This window comes from Bubalus kerabau, chromosome 2 (genome assembly GCF_029407905.1).
Source record: "Bubalus kerabau isolate K-KA32 ecotype Philippines breed swamp buffalo chromosome 2, PCC_UOA_SB_1v2, whole genome shotgun sequence".
Lineage (NCBI taxonomy): Eukaryota > Metazoa > Chordata > Mammalia > Artiodactyla > Bovidae > Bubalus > Bubalus kerabau.
This window is the reverse complement of record NC_073625.1, coordinates 7,477,305-7,501,066: the sequence shown is the minus strand read 5'-3', so window position 1 is coordinate 7,501,066 and position 23,762 is coordinate 7,477,305. Positions and strand designations below refer to the sequence as shown.

Below are 23,762 nucleotides of genomic sequence, written 5' to 3'. Positions count from 1 at the left end.
TGGCACCCAACTCCAGTACTCTTGCCTGGAAAATCCCATGGACGGAGGAGCCCGATAGGCTGCAGTCCATGGGGTCGCTAAGAGTCAGACACGACTTAGCGACTTCACTTTCACTTTTCACTTTCATGCATTGGAGAAGGAAATGGCAACCCATGCCAGTGTTCTTTCCTGGAGAATCCAAGGGATGGGGGAGCCTGGTGGGCTGCCGTCTCTGGGGTCTCACAGAGTTGGATATGACTGACGCGACTTAGCAGCAGCAGCAGCAGCAGTAGGGAAGAGCTTCCCTAGTGGCTCAGACAGTAAAGCGTCTGTCTGCAATGCAGGAGACCTGGGTTCGATCCCTGGGTTGGGAAGATCCCCTGGAAAAGGAAATGGCAGCCCACTCCAGTATTCTTGCCTGGAAAAGCCCATGGACCACGGAGCCTGGTAGGCTACCGTCCATGGGGTCGTAAAGAGTCGGACAAGACTGAGCGACTTCACTTTCACTTTCTTTCAGTGGGGAAGGGGCGTGTGTGGTGATGATCAGTTGAATGTTACTCAGAAGCCAGATGCTAGGGTCAGAGGAAGCAGAAGGAGGCAGGGGGTCTTTTTTATTTGGCTCCCACCCCCCAGTCTTGAGTGAAGGTCTGCAGGTCTCATCCGCCATATGACATCATGGGCTGCCCTCCATCACGCACCTTTCCTGCTCCCTTCTCCTTTGCAGCTAAATTAGAATACATTTTCTCTCCTCATTGTCTCCATCTCCTTCCTGCTCTGTAATCTGCTCTAACGCACCTTTCACACCCATCAACCTACTAGGCGAACTTTTGCTGAATAACCGTGACCTCCTTTTTTTAGTTCTTTTAGCTTGACAGCTCAGCAGCAGCTGACATTATTTTGCCTCCTTCTTCTTAAAAGTATATTGTTAAAAATTTCAGACTTAAATATTTTATTAAGACTATGACAGCCCCCATATACTCACCACCCACCTTGCATGCGTGCATGCGTGCTAAGTCACTTCAGTCGTGTCTGACTCTGTGTGAACCCGTGGACTGTACCCCACCAGGCTCCTCTGTCCGTGGGATTCTCCAGGCAAGAATACTGGAGTGGGTTGCCATTTCCTCCTCCAGGGGATCGTCCCGACCCAGAGATCGAACCCGTGTCACCTGCGTCTCCTGCATTGACAGGTGGGTTCTTTACCGCTAGTGCCACCTGGGAAGCTCCAACTTTAAGAAATGGAATCTTGACAATATTAATTCTTGATTCCTTATAGGGTTCTCAGGCTCTCTACCCTGAGGGGTAACCGCTGTCCTGCCCGGGTGTCTGTGGGGCCCTAGCGCTCAGTTTATTTGCTTTCTCACCTAAGTTCCATCAGTTTCTCCAGACACAGACAGGATGGCATCCTTGGTCATTCTGTGTCTTTTTGGAAAAAAATTTATTTATCTATTGTAATTGGAGGCTAATTTCTTTACAATATTGTGGTGGTTATCGCCATGCATTGACATGAATCAGCCACAGGTGTACCTGTGTCCCCTGTCCCGGACCCCCCTCCCACCCCCCTCCCCATCCCATCCCTCTGGGGTGTCCCAGTGCACCAGCTTTGAGTGCCCTGCTTTGGGTCATCTGTGCCTTCTGTTTGTTGCGATGAAGACATGCTGGGGAGAAGCCAGGCAATGTCAGTAAGAGGCTGTCAGAACCTCGTATGTGGACTTGGGTTTTGGTTGGATGACCTGCAGGCGGGTCTGAGGTGGGCAGGGCAGGTTGGTCTAGATCCGATGTTGTCCAAAAGTGGAGGTTGTTCCTCTGATGAGGTACCTCAGTAAATCTTACCTGTTGGGGCGGTGGCTTAAGTGAGGAACTGGGAAAGAAGTAGCCGTGCATCATTTTGGCCAAGAAAGGAGGTGTTTGGTATTTCGTGGGTGACTCTTTGATTTTGTCTGTGATTAGACAGAATTAGGAAGTGGCCTTATTTTTTCCTTATCCTGATCTCAGAGCCATCTTGTGGCGACTGGTATTCTTCAGATGATTTATGTCCAGTACGAGCGTACATGGTTTTGCTGGGGGCCCGGGGTGGGGGGCAGCTTCTGAATGTCAGGAGTTGCTTTCTTTTTTCTTTTTCTCGGTTCTGAACAAGCAGAGAAACTGTATTCAGGCAGATGGAGACCGCAAGATCAACTGTGTTACAAGGTTAGTTTGCAGGACATGGTTTTGGTATTACGTGGCAGAAATGGCTGCTCTGATACTGAACCTCAGACAGGCAGACCCCTACCGACTCGTGGACGGCAGGGGAGATTGAAGAGGCCAGGGCCCCGGTCTCCCATGGTAACAGAGCCGTGGACTCGGAGCCCCTGGGAGTCCCTTCCCGGCTCCCCCGCAGGCCGCGGTCCGTCTCCTGGCCGTTCTGCCCTGGTTTCCACACTGGTTCGGGGACCAGGTTTTCTTGCTGCTCTGTTCTCTCCCCATATTGTCCTCTTCATCCTCAGGGTGTGATGACGTCTGTACACTGATGGCCTAGATGCTGTGCCGTCTCCAGGCTAGACTTCCTCTTATTCCTCATCTCCCCCTGGAAGTTCAACTTAACATGTCCAAGGCCACATTCATACTCCCCTCTCTAAACTCCACCTTCCCAGGTTCTGCTCAGGGGCCTGCTCCAGACATCCTGACAGCCTGCACCGTGATACTTCCCGCCCCCAGCCCTGCCATGGGACTGTTTCCTGCGAAACACTCTTTCATCCTTTCTCTGCCTTGCTAAGCACCCCCTTAGAGCCCTGGCTCAGGCATCACTTCAGGCAGAAAGCCTTTTCTGAGCCTTCCAGACCTGGCTGGCTGTCCCTGTCTGTGTCAGACCCTTCTTGCCTTGCTTCTCTAGCCCAGCAAAAAGCTCATGGTTTATCTGTTCATGTGTCTGCCTCCTGTGGGAACTTTAGCTTATTCATCTTTATGTCTTGAGATGTATCTGTTCATCTCTAGTTTGTACTTAATGTATATGCACTTACACTTTATTTCTGAGTGCAGACATGTAGATACGGGTCTGTGTGATACAGGTAGCTGATGTCTTGAACTTGGCTTGCCATACATAATTCATTATTCATTAGGTGCAATACATGCTTGTTAAACAGCTTGTTGTCTAAAGATTCTGTTAGCATCTTGTCCAGTCCTGGAATGACCAGAGCTTTGCTAATTTTAGTATGAGAAGAATGAGCCAAGTATTTTTTATTTGGGGATACTCTACTCAGGATATAATTTAGAAAAGTAGGATCTATACTGACGTTTTTCAAGTACACAGTTTTTCCAGAATGCTGTATTTTCATTTCTAATTGACTGCCATTGGGTGATGACTCCTAAGAGTGTAAGTAATATCTTTATCAGTCAAATAAGCATTTTTCTTCTTATCTATACATCTTAAATGAATCTGTAAGTTCAGAGTTAAGGGTCCTTAAACAACGGCTCTTCTACCCTCTGAGTTAAGGGAGCGCAAGCTTTTGGGCAGAACCTGGGTCCAGCCCCTAAGCCCGTGTTCTCTTCTGTCGACCCGGTTGGATTTCAGAGACGGGTTGGGGGTGGGATTGGACAGGGGGCAGCTCTATGGGCCTGGACAGCAGTCTCTCCGCGGGCAGCAGAGCGCGGCTGCCACAGCCTCCCCCATCACGGGGGTCTGACCGGGCACTCAGGCTGTGGGCCGGCCGCTCCGGGTTGGCAGCTTGTCCCCAGTCACCGATGATGACCCCCTGAGCAAGGTCTCCAGTAGTCTGGGCTCACCCTGTTGATCCAGACCACACACCGAGCTGTCCCTCCAGCTGTCTGTCTGTCTGTCTCTGGGGGAGGGGAGGCCTCTCTGAGCACACCTGGTGCCAGGTGAGGGATGGGCAGTGTTGGGGGGTGGGGAGCAGGATGAGAGAGGAGCTGGGAGCCAGAGGCGGGTGCCAGCGATCTGAGAACAGACTTGGCCTTGAGCTTGCTGTGGAAACCAGAATGTGTTTTCCTCAGTTATCACCTCCTGACGTGCTGTTCTCGGCATTGTTCCTTCGACATTTCTGCAAGTTCTTTGTGTCAGTCACAGTGAAGATAAAAGCAGCGGTGATCCCACCCGTTGCGAGTGTTTCGCTTTTGTACCCTGCAAAGCATCTCCACATTTGTTTAAAGAAAACTGACATTATTTTTTCATGAGCTCTGCAGCTGGGATTGTGTGCCCTTGAGGGAGACCTTGACCTCGCAAATGAATGAGATGAAGAATAGGAAGCTTCTGTGCTGAAGTAGGCGAGGGGACGGGGCGGGGGGTTCCCTTTTCTGAATTACTAGAGAGAAAGACCAGTAGATTATATGTGCTGCTAAGGTCTGAAGGTGTGGTCTGGTTTGTGCTTTGCCCTGTCTCTGGATTCCCTGGTGGCTGCTCAGGGCCGGGCAGGGGTGGGATGGCCCCCTCTTCATTCTTTTCAGCATCTTTCGTCTGATGCCGAAGCTGAGGTTGGGGAATGTTTGACAGAGGTGCCCTTCATTTTGTTATGTTTCTGCTTATGTCAGTCCTATCCGGGAGCCAGAAACTTGGAAAAAATATCAGCCAAAGGTAGGCAAGCCACGGGGTCAGCTCTGCAGCTAAGGAAGCGCCTTAAAAATCTCACCTCATTATAGACTTTTAATAGAGATGAAGCAACACTCATTAAATGTGGAGCTTGTCTCAGACTCACTTCTCCACAGGGTAATTGCCTTTGAATCAATCTTGAGACCCATTAGCTTGGTTTAAGAAAAAAAAAAAAATTCAACTCTTTTTTTTTTTTTTTCTATGTGGAAGGAGTTAATGTTAAAGAAAAAAATACACACTGTTATATTTAAAATGGATAACCAACAAGGACCTACTGTGTAGCACGTGGAACTCTGCACAGTGGCAGCCTGGATGGGGGCGAGTCTGGGGGACAATAGGGACACGTATATTATGTGTGGCTGAGGCCCTTTGCTGTTCACCTGAAACTCTCACGCCATTGTTAATTGTCTAGACTCCAAATAAAATAAAAAGTTTAAAAATAAGTAAGGACTGTGACAAGGTCATGGAGTTTTCACCTTGTCTGGAGCACATGAAAGAAAAAGGTTTGAACACCCAGAGGCACACTCAGACACACAGTCCGGGAAGGGGAGGGGTAAATCGGGAGTTTGGGATGAACATATACACTGCTGTACATAGGAAATAATCGTCAAGAACCTACTGTATCACACGGGGAACTCTATTCAATATCTTGTGATAACCTGTAATGGAAAAGTGTATGAAAAAAAATCTAGAAAAAACATGACACTGTCAATGGTGTATCTTTAGAATTCTTTATCTTTTCCCCTTTTAAAAATTAAGACAATGGGAGTCCTTACTAGTGGAGCTGGAGTGGGAACGGAACGCCTTACTAGGTCTGCATGTTGCAGACCCGTGGTCATGGAGGGGTTCTCGGCTGTGCCACGTGGAATCGCACCCTGCAGCTTCTCTGATCCTTCCAGCAGGAATCGCGTGGCTCACCTCCTCTGAACCACGGTGGCACCCCTTGTCTACACTAAAGATGACTGACCGCATTCCCTGGCAGCCAGTGGGGCCCTCAGCGCGCCCCTCCTCTGACCCTGTGGTCGTCCGAACGGTCTCACTCGATACACACTCAGTGACTGGGTGGATAAAGTTAATCGTGACGTCGCTGCTGAATGTCAGGAGCTATTTTCTGCTCCCTTGTTACTATGGAGGAAGTGGTTGTCATGAGGGTCCCACCTGCCACCTTCTGGTGGGACGAGGTGGGTGGTCTCAGAGCCCCATGTGCATAACCAGAAGGTTTTATTGTTGTTTAAAAAAATTTTTTTTAAACCCCAGGAGTAGCTGTAGTACCAGCAGCTGGAACTAGAATGCTGCTGTATCAAATCATGTCTTTTCAAGCTACTGGAAAATTGCCTTTCAGAAATACCCTAGGAGGATCAGAGATTTCTCTCAAAAAAACGGTACCAGCTGGCGTTTGACCTGGTGGGTCCCACTTTGGTTGAGTTGTGCCTGTGGTCCAAGTGGGCAATCTGCTGGTCAGGCAGTCTGTTTCCTGCTTGGCCGGGAGGTATACTCCCCAATACCCGAGTGATGTCCAGGACGTGTGAAGACCCCCTGCCCTGTGCTGTCCTGATGCCGGGGTGCCATGCTGAGTCTTCACGTGTGGTGACTTTTAAAAGCCCCCCGGGAACCTGCCTGGGGTCCCCACCTCTCTGTTTAAATGCAGTTCGGGGAAAACTTTTCAGATACACTACAATTTTCTTCTCTTTTAAAAAATAAACCAGACTTTGGGGGATGACAAGGATGTGAAGGAGCTACTTTGATTACAGTGTGGGCTTTCCTGGTGGCTCAGATGGTAAAGAATCTGCCTGCAATGCTGGAGATGCAGGTTCCATCCCTGGGTCAGAAAGATCTCCTGGAGGAGGAAATGGCAACCCACTGCAGTATTCTGGCCTGGAGAATCCCATGGACAGAGGAGCCTGGCGGGCTACAGTCCATGGGGTCACAAAGAGTCAGACACGACTGAGGGACTGACACTTTCACACACTTCAGGGTGCAGGATAGAGGCAGGGACCGGGCATCCCAAGCCCAGGCGTCTGCTTCTGACAGTGCTTTATGCTGACCCCATCCCTTTTCTCAACAGCAGCTGTTTCTTCCAGGCTCACCTTTCTGGTTGGGGAAACGATGGCTGTGCCAGACTGACCCCCTCCAACCCCACGGCCCCCACCTCAGCAACCGGGCATGTCCAGAACGAGACCCCTCTTTCTGCTGATCTCCCCATGAGCCTGTCCTTTCCCAGAGCTCCACCCGGCACCCTCCTCCTCCGTGGATGCTCCCTCTCCCGTGTCAGGCCGGTCTCCAGTCCAGGTCCTGGAGATGGAACCCAACAGACCTTTCTAGAACTTCCATCCCCCACACTGAGTGCTGCTGCCTCCACTCGCCTTACCCCACCCCCTCAGAGGCGCACTGACCTCGGGCCCATCTGCCCAGTGCCTATGGCCTTTCTCCAGGGCCTCTCAGCACTGTCTGTTTGCTGAAATTCAGTTCCGCTCACAATGACTCCTGTTTAAGAAAGGTAGCCGGCTGGCCGACCACTGCCTGTAGGCTATAGTGCAGATGTCCTGTGGCAACAGAAGGCTTGTCTCCTCACAGACCCCTCTTACGACACTGTAGACGATGTGGCTCAAACAGCACGTGTTTAATTCTCACAGCTCTGGAGGCGGGAAGTCTGAGGTCAGGGTGCCAGCCCGGCCAGCTCCTTGTATTTGGGTCCCCTGATGCACCAGCCTTGCTCCCTGGCCAGGTTCTATGCTTTCCCTCTACAAGGCCCAGGCCTCTTAAAAGCACATAGTACAGGGTAGAGAAGGGCTCCCCGGGTGGCTCAGTGGTAAAGAATCTACCTGCCAGTGTAGGAGAAGTGGGTTGGATCCCTGGGTCAGGAAGATTCTCCCGGGAAGGAAACAGCAACTCACTCCAGTATTCTTGCCTGGAAAATCCCATGGACCCAGAAACCTGGCAGGCTGCAGTCCATGGGGTCACAGAAGAGCTGGACACAACTTAGTGACAACAGCAAGTGGCAGAGAAGCCACAGGGCCCGGTGATGGAGAGACAGAAAGTAGGGCCATGCTGCCTGGGCTGGAAACCCACTTCTACCCTTTCGTTGCTAGGTGACCTGAGCCAGTGACTAACCTCTGCCTCAGTGACCTTACCTGCAAAATGGGTATGATGTTAATAGAACCTACCTCATTGGAGACATCAGAGAAGCAGGAAGAAGATGCAAGTAGAGTGGGATCCTAGACAGGAAGGTTTCCAGGAGGGGCAGGGGATATTTTAAGAATGAAGCAGAGAGATGTTAGGGGAATATTAAGAAGTATTAAACTGAAAAACAAACTTGGATTGAATAAGCACCCTGTGTCACTTATCTCGTGTGGAAATAGGACAGTTTTCATTGCCGGTAACTTTCTTTCTAGGAGTGATATCTGGAAATGCTTTTAGCTAGTCCCCTAGTGATCAGTCGGCCACCTCAGCAGAAATAGCGGAGGCAGGAGAGGCTTGATGTCCACTTACAAGCCAAGGGATGGCGGGGCATACCAGCGGAGGGGCTTATGGTATGGTGGGCCGCAGCTGGACTTTAAATATAGTCTGTGATCAACCCGAGGTTTTATTTTTGGGAAAATAATGCTACGTCTTTCATTTATATGATGTTGGACTAATAGTATATTTTTCGGCATTGCTGGTTCTTTTCTGCACTCATGCTCTGCTGCCCTGGCTCCATGGGATTTCTAACTCCTGTGCAGGCCTTGCTGTCTCAGTCCTGTTCGGCAAGGACCGCTTTCTGGAAGCACGGCCCCGTGTGTGTGCTGGTGCCTACTTGGTGGTGGGAAAGGACCGGGTGGGAGGACCGGGCTGAGTCAGGTGGTCATTTTGTCTTGACTCAGGACAGTGGTTGACTCCTAGGCTTCACACAAGTCAGCAAAATGCGTTGCTGGCCTCCACAGGGTGGGTCCCAGTACTTTCAATTCAAGATGTGTCCAGGGGTTGGTTGCTCCTCTGGGGCCGTGGCAGGGTTGGGGAGCGACTGTGCTCACCCGCTTCTTTCCAGAGACCTGGGGCAGCCACACTCACACATCACAAGGCTGGTGCCGGGAAATGAGTGCCACCCCTGGCGGGGGGCAGCTTGCGTGGCCACAGGGTATCCACAGGGTGTCCACGGGGCCAGCGGAGAGCCGTGGGTCGCCACTGTTTGCCCTAATGTGGGGTCTCCCCCAGGGGAGCCCAGGGTGGGGAGGGGAGAGGCCCTGGGCACCCCTCCCGGCTTCTCCCCCTCCAGACCCAATCTCTGCTGTCTCGCACTCTCAGCGGCTGGTGTCTGGTTCCGCTTCACCTCGGCGGCTATTGGTGCTCTTTGGAGAGCTTTCCCTGGCGCACATGTTCTCTGCCTGCCTGCACTTCCCTGTGGCCCTGCTCGTGGGCGTCGCCTCCCCTTTGCCGCCATGGTCTGATTCTGTAAGTGTGCTCACTCTGTCTGTGCTCTGGGGTGTCGTGCTGATGGGCGTTGACGCCCTTGGGGGTGTGGAGGCTCCCGGCCGTGTGGGAAAGTCTCGGATCTCCCCGAAGTCCGGTTTCCTACTCTCGAGATCAGGATCACCAACTCACGTGAGGTTCAGGGGAGACGGCAGATGATGCTTGAGGGGCAGTGATTCTTGGAATGCCCTTGGGGGAGCTGCTGGGCTGCCTGAAAGGCCACCAGGTCCCTGCCTGGGACTTGTCACCTGCTCAGTGTGCAGGCGCTCTGTGTCTGGAAGTGTTTTCAAGACGCGGGCTGGGGTGCGGTGGAGGCATTTGGTGAAGCTTGTTTCTCATCCTCCTCTTCTCCTCCCTCCTCTGATCTGCTAATCGGTGCACGAGAGCTCAGCTTTCCCCCTCTCTGCTGCCCTTCCTGTAAGTGAGCCTGAGCGCCCGCCCCCATCTTCAGCCTTCACAGCTCGGGGAGGGTGACTCACGCCTCCCACCTCCCCGGGAGCTGGTGTTTACCACCCAGCGACTCCGCCCCGCATCTGCGTGGGGCCCTGCTTGCCTGCCGCTCTCGGCTTGGAGGGCTTGGCATGGAGCCCTGCTCACTTTTAATTTGTCCTCTCCGTGTTGATTACCAGCACGCCTTTCCCCGGAAGCTGGACTATGTGACCTCGGGACGTGGTCTCCCCAGGGGTGCGCTTCCCTGAGTCTCCAGCCATGTCACTTTCCAGGGTGGCTTCTGCCTGCACGGGAGCATAGGTGACGTGTGGTGATGGCCATTGCACGGGCAGCCCCTTCACCAGCCTCTGGAAGAAGGAAGGGAGAACTCGGTGTTTGGCAGAAGAGAGCTCGTAGTGAGTCCAGCCAGCATCTCGGTTAACTGACCAAGAGGTGTCCTGTTTTCTCCTTTCGAAGAAGAAACTCCCCTTGCCGGAGTGCATTTTAGTTGTGCTGTCTTAAACCTGATGCGTGGGGTAGGGCTCCTGGCATCTGCTCAGAGGCCTCTGGCTGTTGCAGGCATGTTCTGTCCCTGGCCCCACTGGGGGGCCCCAGCAAGGCTCGCCCCAGGCACTCTCGGGATCCCCGGTATTTCCAGGGACACTGTGAGTTTGCAGAGCTGCTAAGGGGATGCGGACATACAAACCACAGCTAAATGGGGAGACAAAACATGATGGAGAAAAATGACTGCTCTGTACCACGTCTGAGAGGCCAGGCAAGATCCACTGGGTGCTTAGAAGCAAGAAAAATTGGACAGGTCGGGTGCAGGAGGAGGGGCGGGTCGCAGCAAGCAGTTCGGGATTCTTGAGGGTAGTGAACGGCACAGCCTGGTGGGTACGAGCAGGGTTTGGCATCAAGACTGAGCCGGATTTGATGCGGGGCTTGGCTGCTGGCCGGTTCTACACCGGGGGCGAGTGACCTCACTGCTGTCAGCCTCAGTGTCCTTATCGTTAATGGGATTGTTTTGAGGATTAAATGAGATAATGTTTATAAACTGCTTAATCTGGAGTCTGGCCCAGAGCAGATGCTGAGTGGGTGTGATTGATTGTAAGCACCGGGAGGGGCTGGGAGCCAGGTTTCTCAGGCAGCCCCACAAGCCCCAGAGGCCCGGTGGGACAGAGGGGCAGATGGAGACAGGACGGGTCTATTTGGCAGCTGACTCAGCCCTGCTCTTATGGTTGGGGCATCTTCCTGCCAGGAAGAGGTTCTTCGTGGGCCGAGACCACGCAGCGTGAGCCCTGTGTTCTCGTGTGAAACCCTTCTCTCTCGTCACCCCCGCCTCCAGGTTCCACGGCCCCCACCTGTGCCGACTAACCCCCTTAGATGCTCCTGAAACAAGGGCAGAGGTGGCAAGGGGGATGAGAAGGAAGATCTACGTGTATTTCAGGAAGACCCTCTCTTTCAAACATTCACTGGCAAATTAGAAGCCAAAATCCAAAGCGATCAGCACGGAGGGCTGGCCTGTTTCCTGACTTTTCAGCTTTCGGAGTTGTGACTCATCTCTGCATTCATTTTCTGGTTAGCAGACCCTAGTTTCTTTTTTCTGCATTTCCCTGTCTCTGCTTCAAAGTAGGGAAAACGGAAGCAGAAGGATTCCTTCCAAGTAGTATAGAGATGCGGGTGCTGGAGGGGTGCCTCCCAGCAAGGGGCTTTCCATCCCTCTGGGCCGTGGGGAACCCCCTCTGGAGCTGGTTACAGGGAGGACCCTCAGGGCATCTTGAAGGCCATGAGGTCCAGGTCCTCCAGGTTGGAAGGGAGGGAAGCATGCTCGTGGTGGGGTCAGGCAGTGTCCAGCAGTTGGTGTTGGAGACCCTGGGATGGCGCCAGGGGTCCAGAGGCAGGAAGGTTACCCCGCAGACTGGGAGCCTGCACTGGGCCCTGGGTGAGTGGGGCTGCAGTTTTGTGTCCTGGGGATTCTGGAATGAAAGGCGGTGAGGAGGGCAGTTATATGGGAGCCAGAAGCAGGTCCCAGGGGAGCCCAGGATGGTCCACTGGAGTGAGAAGACATTCAAAGCATTTTTCATGATTCATTGTTGTTGGGGTATTGTTTTGTGAACACGTAACGCAGCGGTACTGTAAGATTGGTGTGTAGCTTGCCAATGAATCCATTAGACATTTGGTCCTCGCCCACTGGTCACTTGCTGCTGGGCATGCCGTGCTGTTTACATCCATCAGCTTGGAGACCACTGATCCAGGAGTAGAGGAGGAGCATGGCCCTCGGAGCCTGTCATGGACAGAGCCTTGGGCCGGGCAGCCTGGCATCAGGCTGGGGAGGCTGTGAGGATGCTCCCCGACCACATGACACTGTGATGCCAGGTGAAGGCTGTGCCCCACTGGCCCTCACCTGGTCCTGTGTGGACAGCGACACTGATCTTCCCTGCACTCCTCAGCTGCCGTCAGAAGCACCCTGAGGCTGACAGTGCTTGGCACAGGATGAGTGCTGACTCAAGCCGCCTGGAGAAGAGACGCTTGTGTTGCAGAAAGATGTGTGATGCCGGAGAAGTGCAGCTCCTCAGCTCCCGGGGGTGTGATTTGGGAAGAATATGCTCATTTTCCGGCTGTTTTAACGTCCCTGCAACATCTCAGCCCTAAAGTGGCAGATGTGAACGAGAGGCAGCTTGCTCTGGACCACACGATGCTGCGGCAGGAGTTGCATCTCTAAGAGACCGGATGGGAAAGAGTTAAAAAGAAGTGTGTTCACAGGAGGCAGGGAGGTGGGGCTGGGAGCTGGGTGTCTTCAGCCCCCGGAGTGGCTTTGGTCTGCCTTTTACTGGATTCTGCAGAATTTCCCGCACTCCTGCAGGTGGCCTCGGCCCCTCACAGGTGCCCCAGGCCGACAGGGAGGCAGGGATGCCAGGCCATGCTGGGAGCTGCCCGGTGCATACGGGAGCTAAGTGGAAGCATAGAGAATTCCTGCAGCGCTGAGGAGGGCCAAGGGTTTGTTGTTGTTCAGTCACTCAGTCGACCCCATGGACTGCAGCACACCAGGCCTCCCTGTCCATCATCAACTCCTGGAGCTTGCTCAAACTCATGTCCATTGAGTTGGTGATGCCATCCAACCATCTCATCCTCTGTCGCCCCCTCCTCCTCTTGCCCTCAGTCTTTCCCAGCATCAGGGTCTTTTCCAGGGCGAGGCTTACAGAGTCACTTTGTATATGTTTCTGAGAGCATCTGAAGTCTGTCTGAATAAGCGTCCTTGCATGATGCCTTCTGCACACACATTCAGGATAGTGTGCTTACCCAGGAGATGGGACCTCGATTTATGCTCCGTTGCTGCTGCTGCTGCTAACTCGCTTCAGTCGTGTCCGACTCTGTGCAACCCCATAGACGGCAGCCCATCAGGCTCCCCCGTCCCTGGGATTCTCCAGGCAAGAACACTGGAGTGGGTTACCATTTCCTTCTCCAATGCATGAAAGTAAAAAGTGAAAATGAAGTTGCTCAGTCATGTCCAACTCTTAGCAACCCCGTGGACTGCAGCCCACCAGGCTCCTCCATCCATGGATTTTCCATTAGTACAGCTAATCCTGCCACCGAGGGTCTGCCATGCCCCTGCTTTCAAAGAGCCGATTGTCTGTGTCCCCCAAGGAGCCGCTGCACAGGGTGGCCTGGGGCCCTGGTCCCCCGCTTCCTGGCTCAGGACACGCGGTTGATTTTCTTTGCTCCTGCCCTTCTGGCTGGGTGTGTGCACAGGGTGGAGCTGTCCCGGGTGCTTTATGGCCATGCCCTGAACGGGCTCCTTTGTCACTCAGGCCTGTCACTGTGCCGAGTAGGGCTGTCCAGCCTGGCCTCACCACTGAGCCCCGACCCTTCTGCCTGCTGCCGTCACGGCCGCGTCTCACAGCGGGGCTTGTCCTGCGGTCCTCAGCGTGTGTGAGCTTCTCAGGGACACTCGTAGAGGCCTCTTGGAAGGCTCTCTCTGTCGCAGGCCACAGCCCTGCTGACCAAAATGTCCCCTGGCATCTGTAGTGTGAAACCGGGACACGCATCTAAGAGCGCTTCTGTCCTGGCTGTAGAAATTGTAATGTCTACTCTCCTCATTTTCGGTGACTGTTAGACCCTGGACCAAACTTAAGACGTGTCTTCATTTCACTCTGTTTCCACTCTAAGATGAAAGGATACGCAGTCCCTGTAGCTGCTTGCCTATCTTAAGGAATGTTGTGGATACCTAACATTTATTTTAAGCTCTTGTCATTTTGAAATTTATTTTTTTATACTTCTCAACCCTATCCCCCGTACATTTGGTAGGTGGGAACATGGCATTAGCGATGATATCTGTCTCAGTGTAGTTTGGCTGTTAAGGGTTCGTGTTACAGTTATTGGCAAAGGGCTTCGTTCCCCTGCAAGCTCATGAACTTGCTCCTGGAACTTGGGCTCGGTCCCCTTTTCATCTCCTGTAACTTCTTGTCGGCAGGGTGCTAGTAGATGCTCAGTAACAGCGAGGATGAACAGCGACAGCCTCCTGGATTCTTCCCTGTCTTGGGTCCTTGCTGTGCTCTCTGGAGGCCTGGGGCTGCCCCAGACGCTTGCTGGTCAGCGCAGGCTGTCAGATGGCTTGTAGCTGGAGTCTGAGAAACCCACCCCATGGCTGGGCCCCTTGGCTTAGGCCCTTGTGTCTTTCAGACTCTCCGCCTTGACTGTTCAGAAAGAAATTCCTTAAGCAGCCCCCTGCCTGCATACCCCAGGGCAGAGCTCTTAGGGTCAGTCTGCCTGTCCCGAGAGCCCCTGTCTGGCCCGAGAGTTTGGGGAGGGACCTTGCACTGAGTGGGCTCTGCCCTGGGTGATGTGGTGAGCACTGCTCTGCAGCGTGGTCCGCCCTCACAGCAGACCTTGGAGGAACCTGCTCTGCCCTGGGTGATGTGGTGAGCACTGCTCTGCAGCATCATCTACCCTCACAGCGGACCTTGGAGGAATCTCCACCTGCCCTTCTGTTGCTCAGAGGTTGTAAAAACAGCAGCAAAGCCACTATGTTTGGCTGTCCCTTCAGTCTAATCAGTAAGTGCTGTGTTTTTTGGATGGTGTGCGTCACAGAACATCCCTGGGGATTTGGCTGGGGCAGGAAAGCCTGGGGGGAGCTCTTGGGAAGGATGGACCTTTGAAGCGAAGGTGGCAGCGGAGTAAAAGGGCTTCCTCGGTGGCTCAGACGGTAAAGAATCTGCCTGCAGTGCAGGAGACCTAGGTCAGGAAGATCCCCTGGAGAAGGGAATGGCAACCTACTCCAGTATCTTTCCTGGGAAATCCCATGGACAGAGGTGCCTGGTGGGCTACAGTGTACGGGGTCGCAAAGAGTCAGACACGACTGGTTGAAGAGAAAAGACAAAAAGTATTACTTCTCAGGTGGACTTTTCTCTAAAGTACTGGATTTGAGTCAAATTTTTGCTTTAAAGCTATATTCATGGTTTATTTTCTTGAACTTTTCTGAAAAACAGACATAAAGTGTATGCCCTTGCTTGACTTCACAGTTATCTATCATTACTTTATGTCTACTTTTAATCAGGATTTAAAAAAAAAACCTAATATTTGGTTATTTTGTAAAACAGCATTTTGAAATGTCTGATACATTTATGCTCTTGTTTTTTTCTCTCTAAACAATGAACAACAACAAAAAATCATCCTTAATTTTGCTCTACTAACTAGAGTACAAGAAAAATCTAATGCTAATTGCAATGACAAAAAGGTAAAAAAAAGATTTAAAAACAGTAAAATATAGCTAGCAGATGCAACGAGCCCGAGGATTTTTTGGTAGTTAAAAAGTAGGAACATGCACCTCCCTTTTACTCATCCTAAGGTTGGTTACTGAGAGGACTTTGTTGTTGTTCAGTCGCCAGGTCACGTCTGACTCTGTGACCCCATGGACTGCAGCACACCAGGCTTCCCTGTTCCTCACCATCTTTCAGTTTGCCCAAGTTCATATCCATTGATGCCGTCCAACCATCTCATCCTCTGTTGCCCTCTTCTCTTGCCTTCGATCATTCCCAGCATCAGGGGCTTTTCCAGTGAGTTGGCTCTTCCCATCAGGTCTTGCCCCTAACTACCCCAAAGATGGAACTCCTCTGAAATCTGGGTGCCTTTTCTGTTTTTTAAATAGTAGCACAATGCTACTGGGATGGTAACAGCTGTATTTTCACTGTCTCTGATGATAGTGCCTGGTAATTACATGGTGGGCTCCATCTGCAGCTGTAAACACAGTATAAATGTTAACTGTTTCATTCTCCCAACACCTCTTCAGAGAGCGGGAGAGGCTGGACCTTTGTGGTTTGGTTGTAGGTTTGGTCCGGATTGTATGGTTGTATCTCATCGAGGCATCCTGCATGTGTATGTGGTAGAGCTGGGAAGGTAACACCTTTGCTGCAGATGAAAAATACGATGTCGCCGTAGAAGCAGGAGTGGGGAGGATAAGCCTCCTGAATTCAGCAGGCAAACGTGCAACCAGTTTACTATTTTGATTACAGGATAGATGCTAGAAACATCGAAAACCACTGTGTGTTGAGAGGTGCGGAATTTTGTTTCTGATGTACCTTATCTGCTCCTGACCTTTAAAAGGAGCAATCCATCACTGCTCCCTTGGCAGTAATTTTTATGGCTTTTGATTCTTTCAAAAAGTCATTTCTTACTAAGCCTGTTTTTTTTTTTCTCTCCTTTTATATCTCAAAGAGTGAAATACCAAATAACTTTGAAATTTATACTAGTGAACTTCAAAAGCTGGACTAGACTTTCAAGAGATTTATGGAACGGAACAAAATAATTATTGTACAGTTTAAAAAATTTTTAACCATTGCTTTAATGCACTGCTTCAGTTAACCAACATGATTTCAATTTATTATGCAAATGCAACAATTATTCCATTTGAAACGTTAGAAAGATTGCATTTGTTTCCCCAGCACAATAAATGGTGTTGAATGTTCCATTTTTGGTTTTTTTTTTTTTTGATTTGCTTATTTGGTCTTTAGTGACAACCCATTTAAAGTAAAAGTCTTTTAAAGTGGCCGAATAACATGGTAACGTGTCTTCACTGGTAATTTAGTACTCGCATATAATGAGTTAGTACTCGGATATAATGAGTTAATCCAAAGGATGTCATTAAAAACAGCACGGTGCCTGAATTCCCAAGCTGAGATGTTTTTAATCACAGAATTATAGTAATTACATAAATCCTGGGATTTTCATCAGACGGAAACATGCACTAAACATGCACTTTAAACTCGACACCGATACCCATGTACTGTGCTAAAGTATAGGCTGGAGAATCCTCAGGCCAAGGGAGACATTGGAGAGAATGTTAGGTGTTGCATCTTAAAGGAAAATTGGGAAATCAGCTATTTTGGTAACAGTAATATCATACGAGGCACATCCCCTGAGGATCAGGAGAGAAACCCCTGGCTGTGGCTGCAGGACAAAGGGCGACTACTCAGACTCAGTGACCCTGCTGTTCGCTGCATTTTCAGCACACGGAGGGTGCAGAAGGATCACCTCCTCCTTTTCCCTGGGGCCCAGAAGCTGCTAATTGCCTAGAGTTCTTCCGGTCCATCAGTGAGACAGCCCACAGATAAATGAGGCGAGAATCTGGATATCCAGGTCTGGTGAAGACTATGTGAAAAGTAACTTTGTTATCGCAGGGATTTTTTTAAAGTATTGAAATGACCCAGACACAGTACCCTCAGGGAGCTCGTTTCAGGGAAGTGATATATTGAGTAAGAAGATGAGTGCATCTAGGAAAATTTATTAAAATCTCCAAAAACAAGAAATCTTATTTGATTCATGTATTGTTCTTTCTTTTTCGTGGCTCAGATGGGCAGGGGAGTTGAGAAAAGGGGATTGAGGAAGGGAGGGGGTTGAGGGGGTGAGGAAGAGAGGGTCATTGATGGGTGGAGGAGGAAGGGGGTGCCTGGGAAAGGGGGACAGTGGGTCAGAGCCAGGTGGCCCTGCATTTGTTTGGGGGGATGGTGAAGTTGAGGTGCAGAGTGTGTGTGTGACAGGCCGTGTGGTCTGGCTGGGTATTCCTGGTGAGCCGCCAGGACAGGGAGTTCCTCTTGGAGGGTGGGCAGAGGCATCCTGGGTTTGAGTTCTCACCAAGCAGTATTTCAGGTCTCGTTCTCCCAGCCTCATCCCTTTCTCTGTAAACTCATCACCCACTGCCCTGGAAGAACTATCTGCTCATTCTGCATCAGATCAGATCAGATTAGTCGCTCAGTCGTGTCCGAATCTTTGTATTACCATCCAAACTTAGCGTTGGCATATTTGAGCCTCCAGGTGCTTCCGTGCTGCTCAGCAGAAAGCGTGAGGACCACCCTGAGCCGGCCTGAAGCTCTTCCCCTGGATGGGTGCCCTCAAGATCAGGGATGTTCACTGTTTGCATCTGGGCTTGAGCAGGGCCTGTCTGCAATCCCATTGTCATTTAAGTTTTGCTTTTCCCTTTTAACCACGAAAATAATATGTGCCATTGTGGACAATTGACATGATAAAGAAAGCTCACCATTAATCCTACTCTAGTAAGAGAGAGCTCACATTTTGCCATCTTTTCTTCCTATTTTTTTTTTTTTTTCTGCATGCTTTGTTTTTTTGTGTGCACTCCTCTGCAAATGGGTACCTGCATTCTGATTCAGAAGCACCAAATATTTAATCACCTGTTGTAAGCATCTTCTTTTTTCTTTTCCACAGATTGCATGACTTGCAGATCTTAGTTTCCTGCCCAGGGACTGAACCCGGCTCTGGGGCAGTGAGTGTGTAGCAGTCCTAACACTGAACTGCCTGGGAGTTCCCAGTATTTTCCATAAACCCCACTGCATATTGATTATTGGCCGTCATGGTGAACACAAGGAGGTTATTGTCTTCAGTGAGTGTTATTGCCCTCTGTCTCTCCCCAGATCCCCTCTGGAAGGTTACGATGGGAATGAGCCTGACGACTTGGATGGTTTCCCCGACTTGCTGCCTCTGCCCACAAGTTCGTCCTTCGGAAGTCAGGAAAGTGCAGCACGTGGTGGTGGCCTCCCAGCAACAAGGCGTGGCGGTGTAGACAGGAATGGATGAGAGCGGCTCGGGGGCACTCGCACGCGTGCTTCCGAAGGTGTAGTCTGGGGACGCCCCTGCGGGCCGGGCCGCATGGCCGACTCCTGAGCCAGGATGCTGCGCCGGGGGCTGCTCGCCTGGGCCTCCCGGGTGGTGGTCTTGCTCGTGCTTCTCTGCTGCGTGGCGTCTGTCCTCTACATGCTGGCCTGCACGCCGAGGGGCGATGATGAGCGCCAGGGGCTGCCCAGGGCCAACGGCCCCACGGGCAGGGCCGGCTCCCAGGCGGCGGTGCTCGGCTGGGAGGAGCGTCACCGCGACCACGTCGGGAGCCTCAAGAGGCAAATTGCGCAGCTGCAGGAGGAGCTGCAAGAGCGGAGCGAGCAGCTGAAGGCCGCGCAGCAGCTGGCGGGGGAGCCCGCGGGTGCCCCGGGCAGGGCCCAGGCCGACCTGCTGGCCTTCCTGCGCTCGCAGGTGGACAGGGCGGAGGTGCACGCCGGCGTCAAGCAGGCCACCGAGTACGCCGCCGTGCCCTTCGACAGCTTCACGCTGCACAAGGTGTACCAGCTGGAGACCGGCCTGACCCGCCACCCCGAGGAGAAGCCCGTGCGCAAGGACAAGCGGGACGAGCTGGTGGAGGCCATCCAGTCGGCCGTGGAGGCCCTGAACAGCCCCGCCGAGAGCAGCCCTGACCAGCGGCCTTACACGGCCTCGGACTTCATCGAAGGTTGGCCGGCTCGCCACGGGGGTGGGAAGTGGTGGGAGGGGCTCGGGTTCCCGGTCCAGGCAGGGCCGGGCTGCGGAGGTCCGCGGTGGCTTTGGGCAGACGGCTTTGTGTGAGCCGCTTTAAGGACGAGGGACCACAGTGGCTGTGACCTGCAAGACGGCTCAGCGTGGCCAGGGAAGGTGCAGAGTCAAGGAGGGAACAAAGGAAGCTGAGGGGAAGCTGACCAGGCAGCAGCCCCAGGAACAGACTGACAGTACTGTTGACTGAAGCAAGCACAAATCCACCATGAGCCCAGGCCCGGACCGATTTAGACCAGTTCAGACTGGTTTGAACTGGCTGAGACTTGTTTAGACCAATTTAAAAAGCCTCTGACACTGGTTTAGACCTGTTTGAGCTGGCTGAGACTAGACCAGTTTAAAAAGCCTCTGAGGCTGGTTTAGACCTGTTTGAACTGGCTGAGACTTGCTTAGACCAGTATAAAAAGCCTCAGATCGGTTTGACCTGGTCTCAGCTGGTTCGAACCAGCTGAGACCAGGTGGAAACGGCTTAGGCCCATTTGAACTGGCTGAGACCAGCTTAGACCAGTTTAGATTGGTTTAGACCAGTTTGTACCATCTTAGACTGGTTTTATGGCCGCTTAGCCAAGAGCGGTTTTGAGTGTGACAGGCAGTTTTCGTTTTATGACTTCTTACAGGCACTTCTGGAGACAGGGTCCTTTCATCAGGTCACAGACAGAACAGTAATAAACAACGTGTGCCTGTAGCACTTAGGCTGGTCTAGCTCTGTTTTGGAGAAGGAAATGGCACCCCACCCCACTCTTGCTGGAGAATCCCAGGGACGGGGGAGCCTGGTGGGCTGCCGTCTATGGGGTCGCACAGAGTCGGACACGACTGAAGCGACTTGGCAGCAGCAGCAGCTCTGTTTTAGCACGTTTATACTTACAGTGACCCCTTGGAAGGGGTGAGGGGACGGAGGCTCAGGTTAAGTAAATCACCTAAAATTGCTCCCTTACCAGTGACAGTGGGGTGTGAACCCAGAATTCTGATTCCAGCATCCGGGTCCTTAACCACTGGGTCACACTGTAGGTCGTCAGAGCCCCTGGAAGCTGAGAGTGAATAGCTCTTTTCTTCGTGGATGCAGAGCAACCTTGTATTAACTTGCGTTTGTGCCAGTTTTAGAAGAAAGCTGCCTCATCTTGGAAGTTTCTTGCAGGCTCTTCTTACTGACTTTTCTATTGTTACCGATTCACAAATCAGCTGATAATTTGGGAGAGGAGCTGCCTTTGAGGTTGCCCAACTTTTCCTCCTGTTTCTGAACAGGACCTACTTCCCAGACACGTGGCTTGTCCACTCACCATGCTCCCTACTGGGTTCTGTACTGACCACCTCGTCCACCAGCAGGCAGGACAAACTGCCTTTAGTCGTATCAGAAACCCTCCCTCTGCTCCTCATGCCTGTTCTCTTTGGACACCTTCCAGTCTTACCGTTTTTCCCTTTACAGGTGAACTGTAAGTTAATGCAGTTTTGATACATTATCTCTTTTCATATACCTGGAGCTCGGTAAAGAAATCTTACACAAGACCAAGCTTTTGATGTGTTTACTGAAAAAAAAAAAAAAAGCATAACCTGAGAATTGTGATTTAAATTTTATTTGGGTGCAAAATGAGGACTTTAGCCAGGGACAGCATATCAGACATCTCTGAGGATATGCCCCAAGAAGTGGGGTGGAGGTCAGGATGTATGTGATTTTGGTGAAGGGGGTCCGTGAAGCAACACATTTTGGAAGAAGGTTGCTGCTGGTCACGAGGAGCAGATGTCATTGTTCATGATTTTGGTACTTTTCCACATATAAGAAGATACAGGAAATAGGGCTCATAAAATCTCCTGAAAGTATCTATCTGAGATCTGTCCTCCAGTTTTTCCCAGAGAATTGAGTGCCTCGTTTTTACTCTCAACCTCAAACTCTTTTCAGGGTAAGTAAGTTGAAGGTCAGTGACTGCAATGGCCAGTGACTTCATCCTTGTAGAGGCAGATGACAAGTGTCCATTTTTCATCCATAGGTGTCAGGATTTTTTCGACTTATTTATTCTGAGGTATTAAAAGGCTCAGCACACCGGGAAGCTAGTAATCACAGGGTGAGCATTCGGTAAGTGTTTAAAATATCGTGAGGCTGTTGCCTCTCATTTTTAGAGAACTTGAGAGCTTATAAAACATTTCCACAACTGTTATTTGCCTAGCCGACTTGCAGGGAAAATCATTAAACATCCTTTAAAAGGAACTCCTGGTTGCCCCTCACACAAAACCTCACACAAAACCATTTCAAAAGAACTTGATTACCGGTCCGCGCCTGCACTTGGGCATGTTCACCCTTGTGGCTTTAATCTGCATTTGTGTTTGACATCTCTGCTTTTCTATGCACAGTATCTGAAGTGTAAGGCCTGTGGTTCTCCGTCAGGAGAGACCCGGACCTCTTGTCCCTGAGCTGATGTGGCATGACTGACTTCCTCTCAGAGACCGCTTGTCACACTGCCCTGTGTGGGTACCACCCTGTGTGCGAAGGCAGGTCGGTCCACACATGCCTTCCAAACTTGGGGAAAGTCTACTCAGCTATTTCGTACGATGAGTAAATGGACACAAACACTTTAAATGTGTTTACACCTATTTGACTGTCGTACACATAGTTAATACCACTTTTTCATTCTTATCACAAAAGACTATGGAGGCAGTTTTTACTTTCTCAGTAAATGGATGTCAACAAAAGATTCCACTGGCCAGGAACTGCAGGAAGGCAGAGTTAAATCCAGTGCAAGGAATAACTGTCAGACCAGAGACGTTTCTGAACAAAGTGGGGTTTCCATCTCTGCAAGGATTCTGTCATCAGCTGGATAGCTGGGAGGTTGTAACTGCTGACTCTGTCATCAGAGAGGTGGCTGGACTGAGGTACATATGAAGGTCTTTGCAATCCTGGTTCATGATTCTTTGATCTACACCTAGTGGGGAAGGAAGAAGGGAAGAGAAAGGGTCTGATTTGAAATCTTTTTTCTGTAGTAATTAGAACAAGTGACAGAACCTTGTAAGGATTAAGACTGCCTTTGCAATAACATCTTTAGGTTTGTAAACTGGAAGTTTGCAACTTCCCTGGTGGCTCAGATGGTAAAGAACCTGCCCACAATGGGGGACACCCGGGTTCAATCCTTGGGTCAGGACGATCCCCTGGAGAAGGGAATGGCACCCCACTCTAGTGTTCTTGCCTGGAGAATCCCATGGACAGAGGAGCTTGGCAGGCTACAGTCTACGGGGTCGCAAAGTGTCAGACTGAGCGACTGACACTTTCACACTTTCACTTTACATGGTAATTAGAACAAGTGACAGAACCTTGTAAGAATGAAGTCTGTCTTTAAGATAACGTGTTTGGGTTTGTAAGCCTAACCTTGGACCCTTTTGTGTTTGGGTGTCAGCAGGCAGTTGAGTGGGAGTCTCCGGGCAGACCTGGGCTCCACACACTTATAAGGGCTCCACACAAGGGTCACGGGTTGGCTGAACCCTGAATTCCTGTGATAAGGCTGGAGGTTCTTTGTGTTCAGACGAGGAATAATGAAAGTCTGAGAATGCTTCCGGATGATAATGGTTGTGTCGACTGAAAAGCCAGCCCTGGGGCAGGAGGCATGATGCCAGGGTGGGGCCTGGGCGACCCTGGTCCAGATCCTGCACCTCCCAGCAGCTGGGTCTCCTTGTCCTTCAGTCAGAGGCCGACTTTCATGTCCCCCAAGGCCTACCCGGCTCCGCCTCCTGCAAATACAAAGCACAGCTTCAGCTTGGTTCCTCTCGGCTTTGCTGAGAGACCGTTCCTGAGGGGTGCCCCAGCCCTCCGGATCCTGCTGTCTGGAAAGGGTGGATTTGGACAGTCTTCTCTGATGGTGGCCACTTCCTGCAATTCCGTGAAACCTGCGGAGGGGAACGCCTGCTGATGACCGTCTAATTTGTTATCCACACTAACTGAATTATTATCTATTCTAAAAGATAGAGGAAGCGATGTTGATCCCTATTTCCAGATGTTTCTTCTGGCACTGATTTTTGCATTGGATTCTCACATAGCATGAATCTTTGGTACAACCATCTGGGAAAAGAAGATAAAGGAGAAAAACATGATCATATCCTGTGCATTCAGAAACCCAACTATTTATCTCAAGTGAACAGAACACTGCCCTTTGTGGCTTAGCACCTCCTGTTCAGGTCTGAGTGGCATGACTTTTGGCTTTGATGGCATATTTTAAATAGAGCTCTGGGCCCTGCAGCCATAAAACAGTTTGTTGTTGTCTGGTCGCTCAGTTGTGTCTGACTTGTTGCGACCCCATGGACTGCAGCACACCAGGCTTCCCTATCCTTCACCATCTCCTGGAGCTTGCTCAAACTCATGTCCATCGAGTCGGTGATGCCATCCAACCATCTCATCCTCTGTCATCCCCTTCTCCTCCTGCCTTCAGTCTTTCCCAGCATCAGGGTCTCTTCTAGTGAGTCAGATCTTCTCATTGAGTGGCCAGAG

The 23,762-nt window shown here is 51.2% G+C and overlaps 1 protein-coding gene across 3 annotated transcripts in view; it reads left to right on the top strand.

Moving 5' to 3' along the window:
* The window catches only part of CSGALNACT1 (chondroitin sulfate N-acetylgalactosaminyltransferase 1), a 339,558-nt gene that overhangs the window by 237,365 nt on the left and 78,431 nt on the right, over window positions 1-23,762 (top strand). For all 3 annotated transcript variants that reach the window (XM_055566958.1, XM_055566957.1, XM_055566956.1), the window contains exon 3: window positions 18,355-19,220. In XM_055566958.1, coding sequence (XP_055422933.1) covers window positions 18,611-19,220 — 610 coding nt within the window. In that variant the 5' untranslated portion in view covers window positions 18,355-18,610. The remainder of the gene's footprint in view (window positions 1-18,354; window positions 19,221-23,762) is intronic.